We start from the raw sequence: 14,700 nt of genomic DNA, 5'->3' as shown, positions 1-14,700 counted from the left end.
GAAATGCCCCAATGGAGGAGGAGAAGTATCAACTTTAGCCCGTTAAAATATTATTCACAGACTTCACTAGAAGTTGGGCAAAACCAAACCAATTACTGCACGGTGTCACATTCTTCGGAAATCGGGACCAGAGGAGAGGCTCTTACATTCTCCTCACATTCGGGCATGTGGCAGTGAAAGCTGACCTTTACCCTGCAGTCAGTCAGTCAGCTATGTTATGCTGACCAAAAAAAACACCTAGAATCTGCTATTCAATAGAAGATACAGCTGGTGAACATACTGTGATTCTAGTTGGCTTGGGGAGTATTTAGGCTTCAATTAAATGCTATCGTATGTAGTTTGGCATTTTCTCCCGCTCTCTCTGAACACAGCTCGAGGTTACAAAAATGCATTTGTAAATCAACTTCAAGCCAACTAATCACTAACTAGTTTTCCGACAGCCGTGTCATGTGGAGCAGCCTGCCAGCTGTGCAGAAAATAAATTGAATAGTACAATGAAAGCAATCACCTATATGATTCTGGCATTCAGCCAGTGTACACAAAAAATGTAGCCCATATCTTTACAATACAGAAAAGATGGCAATATTAAATAAAGTACACACACACACACACACACACACACAAACACAAAAGTTTACATACACTTGTAAAGAACAATGTCATGGCTGTCTAAAGTTTCCAATGGTTTTTACAACTCTTATTTTGTGTGATAGAGTGATTGGAGCACATACTGGTTGGTCACAAAAAACATTCATGAAGTTTGATTAATTTATGAATTTATTATGGGTCTACTGAAAATGTGACCAAATCTGCTGGGTCAAAAGTATACATACAGCAATGTTAATATTTGGTTACATGTCCCTTGGCAAGTTTCACTGCAATAAGGCGCTTTTGGTAGCCACCCACAAGCTTCTAGCAAGCATCTGGTTGAATTTTTGACCACTCCTCTTGACAAAATTGGTGCAGTTCAGCTAAATTTGTTGGTTTTCTGACTTGGACTTGTTTCTTCAGCATTGTCCACACGTTTAAGTCAGAACTTTGGGAAGACCATTCTAAAACCTTAATTGTAACCTGATTTAGCCATTCCTTTACCACTTTTGACGTGTGTTTGGGGTCATTGACCTGTTAGAACACCCATCTGCGCCCAAGACCCAATCTCCGGGCTGATGATTTTAGGTTGTCCTGAAGAATTTGGAGATAATCATCCTTTTTCATTGTCCCATTTAAAGCACCAGTTCCATTGGCAGCAAAACAGGCCCAGAGAATAATACTACCACCACCATGCTTGACGGTAGGCATGGTGTTCGAGATTAAAAAGGCCTCACCTTTTCTCCTCCAAACATATTGCTGGGTATTGTGGCCTAACAGCTCGATTTTTGTTTCATCGGACATCACATGGACAAAGATAAGACCTTCTGGAGGAAAGTTCTGTGGTCAGATTAAACATAAATTTAGCCGTTTGGCCACAATACCCAGCAATATGTTTGGAGGAGAAAAGGTGAGACCTTTAATCCCAGGAACACCACCCTACCGTCAAGCATAGTGGTGGTAGCATTATGCTCTGGGCCTGTTTTGCTGCCAATGGAACTTGTGTTTTAAATGGGACGATGAAAAAGGATGATTACCTCCAAATTCTTCAGGACAACCTAAAATCATCAGCCCAGAGGTTGGGTCTTGGGCGCAGTTGGGTGTTCCAACAGGACAATGACCCCAACCACATGTCAAAAGTGTTAAAGGAATGGCTAAATCAGGCTAGAATTAAAAGGTTTTAGAAAGGTCTCCCCAAAGTCCTGACTTAAACATGTGGACAATGCTGAAGAAAGAACTTCATGTCAGAAAACCAACCAATTTAGCTGAACTGCACCAATTTTGTCAAGAGGAGTGGTCAAAAATTTAACCAGAAGCTTGTGGATGGCTACCAAAAGCACCGTATTGCAGTGAAACTTGCCAAGGGACATGCAAACCAAATATTAACATTGCTCTATGTATACTTTTGACCAGCAGATTTGGTCACATTTTCAGTAGACCCATAATAAATTCATAAAAGAACCAAACTTCATGAATGTTTTTTGTGACCAACAAGTATGTGCTCCAATCACTATCACAAAAAAATAAGAGTTGTAGAAATTATTGGAAACTCAAGACAGCCATGACATTATGTTCTTTACAAGTGTATGTAAACTTTTGATCGCGACTGTATATATATATATATATATATATATATATACATACATACATACATACATACATACATACATACACACACACACACCTGTACATCCTCTTCCTGGCTCGTATTTTCTGTTACCGTTTCATTCTAGTAAGAGGCTATTCCACAATCCATTTCATGATTACGTTCCCATATGCCATGACACCAACCTAAGAGGCTGCTAAATAACTCTGCTTTGTAAACCCACTTTAAATACAGAATTTTAAAATAAACAAGCTTTTTGGTCAGCCTGTCCTTAAAGGCTCAAGCTGAAATTTGATCAAGTGTTTAAAACTGAAGTGTGACAAGTGTGTGTTCAAACGATGAAGTATATCTGACAGAAGTATGGGGATGCTGTCAATGTGAAACATTGAAGCAGAACATTTAAAAAATATATATAAAAAAAAAAACAATTTTCCATACGTTGATACAAATTGTCAAGTGGTGTGTGAAGATGCAGCTGGTTCAGCTTCTCTTTTTTTTTAAGTTAAACAGCAACTCCTTCTCTGTTGTCTGCATTCCATAACAAAATCCCACCTAGTTTTCACCCACACAACATGCAAATGAACTTTGAGACAAATGTCAAATCCTTAGTCATTTATCAAATGCTTGTAGTTTTGGCATCACCATAGCACCTGCTGGTCACTAGCACAGTGGCCTTTTGCTTAGATGCCACAATGTGTTCACAGGGGAAAAATAATGTTGCATATTGTCAAATGGGCAATTTTACGTTAAAACAAAACATGGGTAATACCGATATAAAGGCTCTTCATTAATTGGCCTGCCTTCTGATCAAAGTGCCACATGTCAATAATCAAGATTTCTTAATTAGGAGCAGTGACAGCTGCTAATGACTTGTAATAAATTGTTATGAATGGTGGGCTGTCAACACCCCAAATGTCACCTGTTAACCATCGTAGGGAACAGAATACTAATTATACAACAGTATTTTTAAAAAATAGGAACATCCAGGAATGGATATTTTTCCGTTGAAAACTATAAATCAAAAATTTGTACAGAATTAGGGATGGGCGATATGGCCTAAAATTGCTATTCCTCTATATAGATTAATTTAGCTGCTGATGTATACGGTAACATACTGCATCCTTTCAGTTGTATTATTGTTTTAACTAGAATTATTAGTATTATTCCAATTGTATTAACTCTTCATAATCTACCTGCTAATGTACCGTTAATATCTGGTTACTTTGTTGTAACATGATTCCACTTACTTAAATAAAATGTAATCAGCACATATGTTTCTTTTGGGATATTTTATGTTATGGCGATACTATAAATGTGGGTATTGATCAAATACCAAGTAGTTACAGAGGCAGTATTGGCCATACTCGTGATGACACTTAAAATGTTGAAGAGCATTGAATGATTAGATTGTTATAATCACAATCTTAATCAGACAAAAACACAGGAGGGCGATATAACAATGTCAATTAAATTTTAAATTTTGGTATTTTCCTTTTATTACATATGCACAAATGTTTAATACCAAAAAAATGCAATAAAGTCAATAGCGTAACATATTTTAACAAAAGCAAAAAAACTTACCTAACCATAACCAACTATTGGCTCGTATTTCCTGAGTTTGTAAACAAAAATGACAAAGTTTTTGTGATTACAAAAAGTCTATCACTGCAGTAGTAGTGACCATTAATACTATACTTCGTGTCATTTCTGTTGATATTGGTTTCCATTCAAGAGTTCCTCCTTGGCGGTTAGCTATGCTTTCTGCATCTTCCTATGCTGTGGAGTGTAGCACGTTTTTCTATCCCTTGTCTAGTAATAATTGTGAGTTATGTTATAAAAAAAAAAAAATAAAAAAAAAAAAAATAAAAATTCACGGCCACACCGCTAGAATGTGTCGACATGCATTAAAGCAGGGGTGTCAAACTCATTTTAGATCGGGAGCCACATGGAGAAAAATATACTTCGAAGTGGGCCGGACTGGTAAAATCACGGCACAATAACTTAAAAATAAAGACAACTTCAGATTGTTTTCTCTGTTTAAAAATGTATGTTTTTTTTACATTTAGATGTTGCGTTTAATAGTATTCTATTTGTTGTTATTTATACTTTCTGAATATGTATAACTGAATAACTGATAATGTTAATCAGTCAACTCATTGGTGTTAATTTTTTAAAACTATATCAAAATCTAATTACAGGATGTTAATGTAGTTTGCTCATTTTCCTCGACTGGTGCACTAATGTGTTTTTTTTGTGTGTTTTTTTTTACATATCTAGCATAATCTACAAAGATACAAAGAATTGCTATTGTGACATTTAGTGGACACATTTAGAACAGCGGTTTCTTTCATTGATAAATTTCGGCTCATTTTTATATTTGGCAAATTCATCCCGCGGGCCGGATAAAACCTGTTAGCGGGCCGTACGTTTGACACCCCTGCATTAAAAAGGCTCTATTGCCAAATGTATAATCATTTTATAGCGTCTATATTGGGGAGCCCAATTAGGAACCCATAATGTACCAAATCCAACCATCCATTTTCTACCGCTTGTCCTTTATGGGGTCCAAATCCCTCATTGGACAACCCAGTCAACCTTAAAATCAGAGACTCTGTCCAAAATATAAGTGAAAGAGGAAAAACCTGCTGAAAAACATGTTAAATGTTCAATAAATCGTATAATCCAGTGCTAATTATCAGATAATAAAGCAACCTATACTTTTAATGACAGGCACGATTCACAGAGTATGCATAATAGAACAACCTACAGTAACAAAATGGTGACATTTGGGAGGTTGGGCAGACATTCAGCAGAGGAAAATTGTTCAGCACTCATTGTTACACCAGCGTTTTCCTTGAGGTTGTTGCACGCACAGCCTCAGAAGCAATATTGGGTTGCAAGAGAGGGTATGTCAGTTTGCTTTCTCTTTGCCAGACTTCCAAACACTGTAACACTCTCACCTGAGGAGTATTTCAACAACTCAACTGTTGGGTGCTGTTTGAATCTTAATGTATGCAAAGTTATGTTTCATGCCAGGCTGACTCTCTCCCTCACTACTCAACATTGCCAACATGCCTGGCTGTTTATTGGCGCTGCAGCAACACCAACTGGTGAGTTGGCTCAACTGCAAGCACAAGAATCTTCAAAACTGCTGCAGCATAGATTTGAAGGAAGCAGTTATTGTAGTGAGACAAAAACATGATGGCAGACATTAGGTTTATCATATAATCCAACCATTTATCAATAATTGTGCAAGACCCATTTACACATGGGTTAGGATAACTATATTTGAAACAGACCGGCTATAAAAGTTTACAGTCTGATAAAATCCATAACCAAATGATTGCTGTATCTTTAAAGTTAAGTTAAAGTACCAATGATTGTCTCACACACAGTCGGTGTGGCGAAATTATTCTCTGCATTTGACCAATCACCCTTGATCCCCCCCTCAGAGTTATGTTTACATCTTCTAACTTGTGTCTCATTGAAAGGCACAGATGAGGAATTGGTTACCTGGAAATAGGGATTGGTAACGGTATTCAACATTATTTTTAAGTTGTTTAGCCTGTGTTCATTTGTTAATGTTAAAAAAGTACAAATAAATTAATAACCTGAGCTGTGCTACCAAGTTATATTTTCTTACACGTCTGTGTCACACACAAACACGCACACATGCGCGCACAAATAAAGTAGACTTTGCATGCAGTTGCAATACCAGGACGTTGGATGGCAGTAGTGTATAGACTACGGCCTGTTGCCTTAACCAGGAAGTAGTTTGTGCCATTAAGTTGAATTTGCCAGTCTTTTTTGTTGAGACCTACAAAGTGTTAAAAACTGGATATTGTATTTACTCCACACTTGCTGTTTGATTGTAACGTGCATCTTGGTCGTAGTTTTTATTACCATATTTGGAGGTGTTAAAATTGTCATGTAAAATTGCTAATCAGTAGCATGTCTATGGCAAATACAATGTAAGTTAGCATCAAGCTCGTGCATTTTGGAAAGTGGAGCTTTACTGTATTTTTAAGTGCCTTCTTGTTTTATTGGCATGGATATTGGGTAACATTATCTATAGAGGCGTGGGGCAAAGTTCGCTCTGAATGCTTGACTGATTGTTTCCATGCCAAGTGTTTGAGCTGATGAGAGTCTGCAACCAGCCGTGATATCACGTCAACAAAAGGTTTTGAAATATTTCACAGTTTGATTTTACGTGAATCGGTACCCAGTAGTACCGACGGACTTTGGTTGATACTCCAGTTGTCCCAATACCAATATTTTGGTACCGGTACCAAATTGTATTTCGATACTTTTCAAAATAAAGGGGACAACAAAAAAATATTGGCTTTATTTTAACAGAAAATCTTATGATACATTTAATGTATGTTTGTTTCTTATTGCAATCAATGAAGCATTTTGTTAGAACATAAGATCGTGAACATTGTAGACCACTACTCTTTTAGTAGTAAGTTAGCAAACAAAGGCTCCTAATTTAGCTGCTGACATATGCAGTAACATATTGTGTCATTTCCCATTCTATTGTTTTGTCAAAATTATGAGGAGACAAGTGGTAGAAAATGCATTATTAATCTACTTGTTCATTTACTGTTAATATCTGCTTACTCCCTGTTTTAACATGTTCTATCTACACTTCTGTTGAAATGTAATAAGCACTTATTCTTCTGTTAGGATGATTTACATGAGTTTTAAGTGATACTACACATTTTGGAATCAGTCCAATACCAAAAAGTTAGAGGATTATACATTAAGTTCCCCTGTGTCCACGGACGTATTTCCACACTTTAAAAACAAATTTAAAAAATGACAAAAGATTTTGGGATAATAAAAAATATCGATATAATCATTGTAGTATCGACTAGATACATCCATTGTATTTGGGTATCGTTATAGTCTATGTATGTACAGAGATCCACCCATTTGTTTACATTCAGGAGCATTATCTTGTAAGGGGTTAGCCATTGTATCCTCCTACGGTGATGTATATTTAGCTATTCTTTGCCCTGCAGGGATGATACTTGTAAGAAACTTTGTCGCCATGGAGGCAATGATTAGTGATTTAGAAGTAGCTAAAACTCCTGCAGACTGCGGATGGACGTTAGCCGCTAGATGACAAGCCATGTTTTAAAGCACCTCTTGTAGAGCGGCGCGTCAGTGTTCATAGCTTCACAACCATTGTTTGTTTTTAAGCCAAAATGCGTCCATTCTGCCCCTTGTGGTTTCAAACCACGTCTGCTTGTAAGTACGTCGTACGTGTGCATTACCGAACATGCTCCAGCACGTCGTGTAAAAATAAAAAAACGGTATTTTCAGAGGCAGTGTAGTCTGTTTTTAACTCATTAGTACCGCGGTACTTTATTAGCACTGGTACTGGTGCTAATAAAGTACCCTAGGTTGTACGGTATACCGGAATAGTACCGCGACATTAATGAATCATATTCGGTACTGTACCACCTCTAAAAAGTACCGGTCCAGCACCCCCCGCCGTCATGTCATTATTGGTTTTACGAGCAGACGAGAATGTTTGGCAGTGCACAATCACGGAGTACTTACAAGCAGACAGTGTGTGGACAGAAAATGGACGCATTTTGGCTTAAAAACTAACGATAAAGGTGAAGTTATAACACTGAAACGCCCACCGGAAGAGGTGCTTGAAGACATGGCTAGCTAGCGGCTAAAGTCCAGTCGCAGTCTGCAGTGTTTTATCTACTTCTAAATCACTAATCCTCGCCTCCATGGTGACATAAAGTGAGTTTCTTACAAATATCATCCCTGCAGGACGAGGAATAGCTAAACATGCTTCACACACCGTAGCTCACACGTGTCACAATGTAAACAAACGCCATTGGTGGATCTACACCTGACATCTAGTGATGGGATCGGCAGTTCTTTTGACTGTACTGAATCACTAGAATCAGTTCCTTAAATTGAGTCGTTCAAAAGATTTGTTCGTTCGAACGAATCGTTTGCGAACGACACAACATCACTGACATCCACTGTAATGATACCAATTACAGGAGCGTATCGAGTCAATACTAGTCGATATTTTTTAGCATCACAAAATCTTTCATTTAAAAAAAAAAAGTTATATTTTGTTTATAATCTCAGGAAATATGTCCCTGGACATATGAGGACTTTGAATATGACCAATGTATAATCCTGTAACTACTTGGTATTGGATTGATACCTAAATTTGTGGTATTATCCAAATTTAATGTAAAGCATCCAAACGGAAGAATAAGTGATTATTACATTTTAACAGAAGTGTAGATAAACATGTTAAGAGAAAGTAAGCAGATATTAACAGTAAATGAACAAGTAGATTAATAATTCATTTTCTACCACTTGTTCTTAACAATTTTAACAAAATAATAGAATGGAAAATGACACTATATGTTACTGCATATGTCAGCAGCTAAATTAGGAGCCTTTGTTTGCTTACTAAAAGACAAGTTGTCTTGTGTGTTCACTATTTTATTTAAGGACAAACTTGCAATAAGAAACATGTTTGATGTACCGTAAGATGTTTTGTTAAAATAAAGCCAATGCAATTTTTTGTGGTCCCCTTTATTTAGAAAATTATCGAAATACATGTTGGTACCGGTACCAAAATATTGGTATCGGGACAACCCTAATACAACCCAAGTTGGCATCTATCACTATCCGGGGATTACATTTCATACACAAGTGAACAACTGCTTAATTTATATTTGCAATGCATTAAAAGAAAGGCGCAGCAATGTACAGTACATTAAAGTAACAATTACTATACCTCCAGAACACTATGGGTTTCCTCCCATCTGCAGGTCCACTCCTTGGTTAGGGTATAAATCTGCAGGAAATTAAATGAATGCTGGAGTTTACAAGGAAGCGCCCTAAAACGGCATACTTAGTTTAGCACTTACCTTTTCCTCATTCTGATGCAGCTCCTCCTCTACCTTCAGTGAGGAAGACAGCTGTTTATGAGAAACCTAGAAATGACCCATGACTATTAACATTTGAAAAAGCCTTGCAAATATTTTCTTTTTAGTCAATCAAAATCAGACCAGTTTGGTTCCTTCTAGTAGATTCTTCAGCCTGGTGACCTCTGCCTGCAGCTCTCTGATCAACTTGACGCTACTGTCTTCATTCACTGTTGGGGAATTCACGATGTTTCGCGCACGGCTAGCGTATCGCAATGTGCTCAAGGTCTCTGCATAGTGCAGATCAGCGGGGGAAATGGCTGCAAGGAAAAGTCGACAGGGATCAATGCACACAGGTAGATGAAAAGAGGGAAAACAATTAGGACAGGGAAGGGTGGAAAAAGTCGGAAAATGTCCGGTCAGCAAAAATTTACAGGAAGAACAGTGCGTACTTGCAATCATGGTGGTCTTTGAGTTTCCACCCAGGCTGTCTTTAAGCAGCCATGTCAGCACAGAATCTCTGTATGGGATGAAGATCTTCTGCTTTTTGCTTGTTCGCTCTACCGCACTGAGGTCAGCTACAACACACACACACACATACACAAAGAGAATGTGTTGAAATAATTTTGCCAATTTCAGTCAATCTTTCAGTACAATCCTGATTAGAACTGTGTCACAGTTGCATTATATGCCGCTTTTTTTTATGTTTTTTTTTTTTAATGGTCTAAATCCAAAGTGTGAATATTTTTTTCCCGTGTAGAATGTACAAAAACAGTTAAACACTAAATTATTCATACACTTAAAGCACATTTTTGAATCGGTACGTTCCAGCTGGAAATTAAACAAAAATGTATCAAAAATAAGTTGTGTTGGAGCTATTAAACATATTTGCTTCAGTCAGTGTTTATCACCCTTATAAAAATGATCCTGGTACCTGTCTTACATAATCTAGAACAGGGGTGTCCAATTCCCCCTCCACAGAGGGCCGCCTATTTAAAACCAAAAGATGTAAAGAGCTATGTTAATTTTTTTTTTTCCACATAATTGATTTTGTAAACAGTTTTTGAAAAATCTGTTATTTAAAACTCCAACATTTGCTCCTGATGGCTGCTGGTTAGCACCTTGCATGGCAGCTCCCGCCATCAGTGTGTGAATGTGTGTGTGAAGGGGTGAATGTGGTAATACTGACAAAGCGCTTTGAGTACCTTGAAGGTAGAAAAGCGCTATACAAGTATAACCCATTTATTTATTTATTTATCTATCTATATGCATCAACTTTTCAGTTATGCCTCTGCATTGTGCATATTTGCAGTTTATTTTTTTCCCCACAATATGCCACCAGCCAATAAAAACAAGCTCTATACCTTTAGAAATCTTTTTAATGTGTTCATTTCTTCAGTTATTTGTATTAGCTTCTGTGTGTTCTTTCCTGAACAAAACACAGTTGTATCATCAGCAAATAACACTAACTTTAAGTCCTTTGCAATTTTACAAATGTCATTTATATAAAGATTGAATAATTTTGGTCCAAGTATTGATCCCTGAGGTACGCCACAAGATATTATCAGCTCTGAAGATGCGTGTTTGCTTCAGGTATTGCTTCCTGTTGGCCAAGTAGCTTCTTACCCAGCGTATAAACAAGATTAATGCGATAATTTGTGATTAATCACATAATAACTTTTGACAGCCCTAATATATACACATCACTTGAACTCAAAACATTTGGTAAGAGTAATTGTCAATTCAAGTTAATTGATATGCTGGCTGCAGTGTGTTGTCAGTGTGCCATTCCTGAAGTAAGATCCATTTACCCAATGCCGAGATGACAGTGCCGAGGGTGACGAGGGACTTGTTAATGTTGGCTCCCTCCTTCAGCCTGACGCCTGAAGTGCGAGTTGCATCAGCCCTCTCGCTGCCAGCCAGGTCGACCAGGTGGATCTTACTCAGCATCTCACATGGCAACTCGGCATCAAACCATGCCTTTGGCAAGAAAAAACATCACAGTGGAATACTGCCGCACTTAGCATGACAACAAAAGAGCACTTTATGATGGGAAAATAAGCCTTTGAATTAAAAAAAAAAACATTTAAAAAAAGAAAAAAACTTTAGGACACCCAGCAGAGAAGTATATGGCTAATTAGAACTCTTGAGAGATGGCCTTTATTAACCGCCAAATAATTAACTTTGCCAATGCACTTAAATTCTATACAGCATTACACCTCCTCCGCATCTCACCTGAGTAAAGTTGATGGTAAAGATGGCGTGTGAGCGACTACTGCAGTCATTCATCCCCGTGCTGGCAGTGATACGTTTGGCATTCCCAACAGCTATCAACTCTTCCATGTTCCTGTAGCTGTGAACCAAGTGCTTAGATAGATCTAAGCAAAGAAGGTTATCATTATGAAATTTGTTTTTAAAAAAGGGGACCTATGATGATTATAATCTACATTTAAAACACTTCCTTGTGATCTAGATCAGTGTTTTTCAACCACTGTGATACAGTCTGGTGTGCCGTGGGAGATGATGTCATTTTACCTATTTGGGTTAAAAATATGTTTTGCAAACAAGTAATTAAAGTCTGCAAATTATGTTGTTGTTGAGTGTCGGTGCTGTCTAGAGCTCGGCAGAGTAACCGTGTAATACTCTTCCATATCAGTAGGTGGCAGCCGGTAGCTAATTGCTTTGTAGCTGTCGGAAACAGCGGGAGGCAGTGTGCAAGTAAAAAAGGTGTCTAATGCTTAAACCACAAATAAACGGTGAGTGCCCCTAAGAAAAGGCATTGAAGCATAGGGAAGGCTATGCAAAACAAAACTAAAACTGAACTGGCTACAAAGTAAACAAAAACAGAATGCTGGACGACAGCAAAGACTTATTGTGGAGCAAAGACGGCGTCCACAAAGTACATCCGAACATGACATGACCATAAACAATGTCCCCACAAAGATGGATAAAAACAACTGAAATATTGTTGATTGCTAAAACAAAGTAGCTGCGGAAAATATCGCTCAAAAGGAAGACATGAAACTGCTACAGGAAAATACCAAAAAAAAGAGAAAAAGCCACCAAAATAGGGGCGCAAGACGAGAACTAAAACACTACACACAGGAAAACGGCAAAAACCCCAAAATAAGTCACGGCGTGATGTGACAGGTCGTGACAGTACACCTACTTTGAGACAAGAGCTATATTGATGCATGGTTGGTTATGGTTTAAAGGAATATCCAACAATTGTGACAATGACTTTTTACTGTCAACTGAGTTTCGTTTTTTAATGATTTCTGCTGGTGGTGTGCCTCTGCATTTTTTCAACACAAAAAATGTGCCTTGGCTTAAAAAAGGTTGAAAAACACTGGTCTAGATAATATTGGGTAAGCTTAAGTGTACATTTTGCATACATTTTGCTCAAAAGCCACATTTATCATCTGTTTTGAGTCGGTCTACAAAATTAGCGTTTCTGCAAGTATTTCCCAGATTGCAAATTAAACCACGCCTTGCCCTCTCTTAAAGTATCTTGTCTTTTGAAAAGATATCGTTGAATATATATTTTGAAAACGAATGTGACCGCAACTTATTTTTTCAGACATGGTGGAAAATAAACTTCATAGTTATATACATTCACAACTTTAGGTACACCCGCACACTCCGATCGATTTAGCTGCATAAAATACAACTGCTTTTACCAGAATTTATGTCAGCATATTGCACTTTAGATGAAAATAATACTTTATTCTGACTTTTTTTGTGTTTCCTCAAAATCAGCTGGTCATTCAGAGCTTCTCTCTTTATGAATGATAGCTTGACTAAATGTCCAAATAAGTACATCCACCTTAATGTGACATCACAACGCATCCAGACTTTAAAACCCTGTACGAAGAGGCATCCAAAACTGCGTGTAAATTCACACCAAAATGTCTGAACTTTGATGCGTTGGCATGGTTTAACACGAGTATCCAACACTATTTAGAAGTCAGAAAAGACAAAGTCATCATAGGTGCAGCGGAGATATAAGGAGGGGAAAGAGAAAACCTTACGCTCAACATATGGCCCATCCCTCGGGTGTTCTCGAACTCTTAAACCTCCACCATCCGTAGCCATGCTCTTCTTTTGGAGTAGATCATGCACACGTTCATTGTAGATCTCCATAAAGCTGGTGTCCACACAAACGCCCAATGATCATATCCAAGGGTTTCAGTGTTCATTTGTGAAAAACAGAAAAAACAAGAACAAGCAGTTATTCAGATTGCCCTAGCAGTGAGAAAGCATATGCAATAGGTTTTGGCACAACGCATTAAATACTGCAGTGCAGTAGGCAACGGCAGGAAAAGGACAGGTCTCGCAAGGATTGCTCCCTGTGTAAATGAGTCCTGCAGGTTCTGGCTCTGTGTTTAATAAAAAAGGTCAAATTTTAGATTTGGTTTACAAGCCAAAGATGCTTTAATCATCACAACTACCCAGATACATATCATATTTCCCTGAGCTGAACCAAACATTGAGAACAGCTGAAACCACACAGAAAATTAGTTATTGCTGCTCAGTCAATAGACACCAACTGGTTACCCCACTTTGAGAAAGACTATACAATACAGTTTGTTTTTAGACTATGTGTATTAAACAAAAGCATGATTGACACCATCTGACCATTGGGTACTGAAAAAGTACAACTCTACAAAACACAGACAAGTAAAAGCACTTTCGTTCAGTTGAATTCAACTCAACCAATAATCAGCAGCACACCCCAAATTTTCACACCCCACATAAACACAATAAAGAAAAAAGGCATACATCTTCTTCCTGCTTTAAGAGTCCTACTTCTTTGCAAGCAAAAGGTGGCATGAAAGTAGGGCAAGGTGCACATTGAGGGTACTCAGCAGGGAACGAGGTTTAAAGTGGAGCAATCTCTGCTTTTTGAAAAACCAAAAACATTTACTGTACTCGTTTCACAATATTATTTAGAGTTAGCCTTAGTTAATGTGGGGGTGTGACAGCGTTCATTAGTCAGTAAATAAGTATTTCGGGGAGCAATAAGCTCTGTGAGAAGTTGAGATCCGCAAGATTGTGACCCACATTGTAAACCAATGTTATAGGTTGATGCCAGCTTCTTCCGAGCATTGCAGCTGTGCTTTGGGGCAAGGCACTATAGTTGCAGTCCTTGAGGTTTGACCCACATGGGCAGGGCAGCATTCCCTAGGGGGCGCCACAAGTGCCGATGCATACCATCCATCCATGCGTTCAAGTTAAAGGGGAACTGCACTTTTTGGGGAATTTTGCCTAACGTTCACAATCATTATGAAACACATGACTGACTTTTTTTTGTGACTTTTTTTAATGCATTCCAAATATTAGATAAATGTAAATAAAAGACAATGGGAGCTCCACTATTCCGCCAATAAATAACCATTCAAAAAGCGCCAAGAATACTCAATTTACATTTTGTGACTTGAATATGGGGACGGCGTGGCGCAGTGGAAGAATGGCCGTGCGCGACCCGAGGGTCCCTGGTTCAATCCCCACCTAGTACCAACCTCGTCATGTCCGTTGTGTCCTGAGCAAGACACTTCACCCTTGCTCCTGATGGGTGCTGGTTAGCGC

The 14,700-nt window shown here is 38.1% G+C and overlaps 1 protein-coding gene across 2 annotated transcripts in view; it reads right to left on the bottom strand.

The window, feature by feature from the left end:
* Nucleotides 1-14,700, bottom strand: part of kif16bb (kinesin family member 16Bb) — a 51,449-nt gene that overhangs the window by 31,357 nt on the left and 5,392 nt on the right. For both annotated transcript variants that reach the window (XM_061960206.1, XM_061960214.1), the window contains exons 6-12: nucleotides 13,143-13,258; nucleotides 11,347-11,489; nucleotides 10,923-11,091; nucleotides 9,564-9,689; nucleotides 9,256-9,431; nucleotides 9,115-9,180; nucleotides 8,982-9,041 (exon numbers count right to left, since the gene is read on the bottom strand). In XM_061960206.1, the coding sequence (XP_061816190.1) occupies nucleotides 8,982-9,041; nucleotides 9,115-9,180; nucleotides 9,256-9,431; nucleotides 9,564-9,689; nucleotides 10,923-11,091; nucleotides 11,347-11,489; nucleotides 13,143-13,258 (856 nt within the window). The remainder of the gene's footprint in view (nucleotides 1-8,981; nucleotides 9,042-9,114; nucleotides 9,181-9,255; nucleotides 9,432-9,563; nucleotides 9,690-10,922; nucleotides 11,092-11,346; nucleotides 11,490-13,142; nucleotides 13,259-14,700) is intronic.

Source organism: Nerophis lumbriciformis, linkage group LG02 (genome assembly GCF_033978685.3).
Source record: "Nerophis lumbriciformis linkage group LG02, RoL_Nlum_v2.1, whole genome shotgun sequence".
NCBI classification, from domain to species: domain Eukaryota; kingdom Metazoa; phylum Chordata; class Actinopteri; order Syngnathiformes; family Syngnathidae; genus Nerophis; species Nerophis lumbriciformis.
This window is presented reverse-complemented; position numbering and strand designations above follow the sequence as displayed.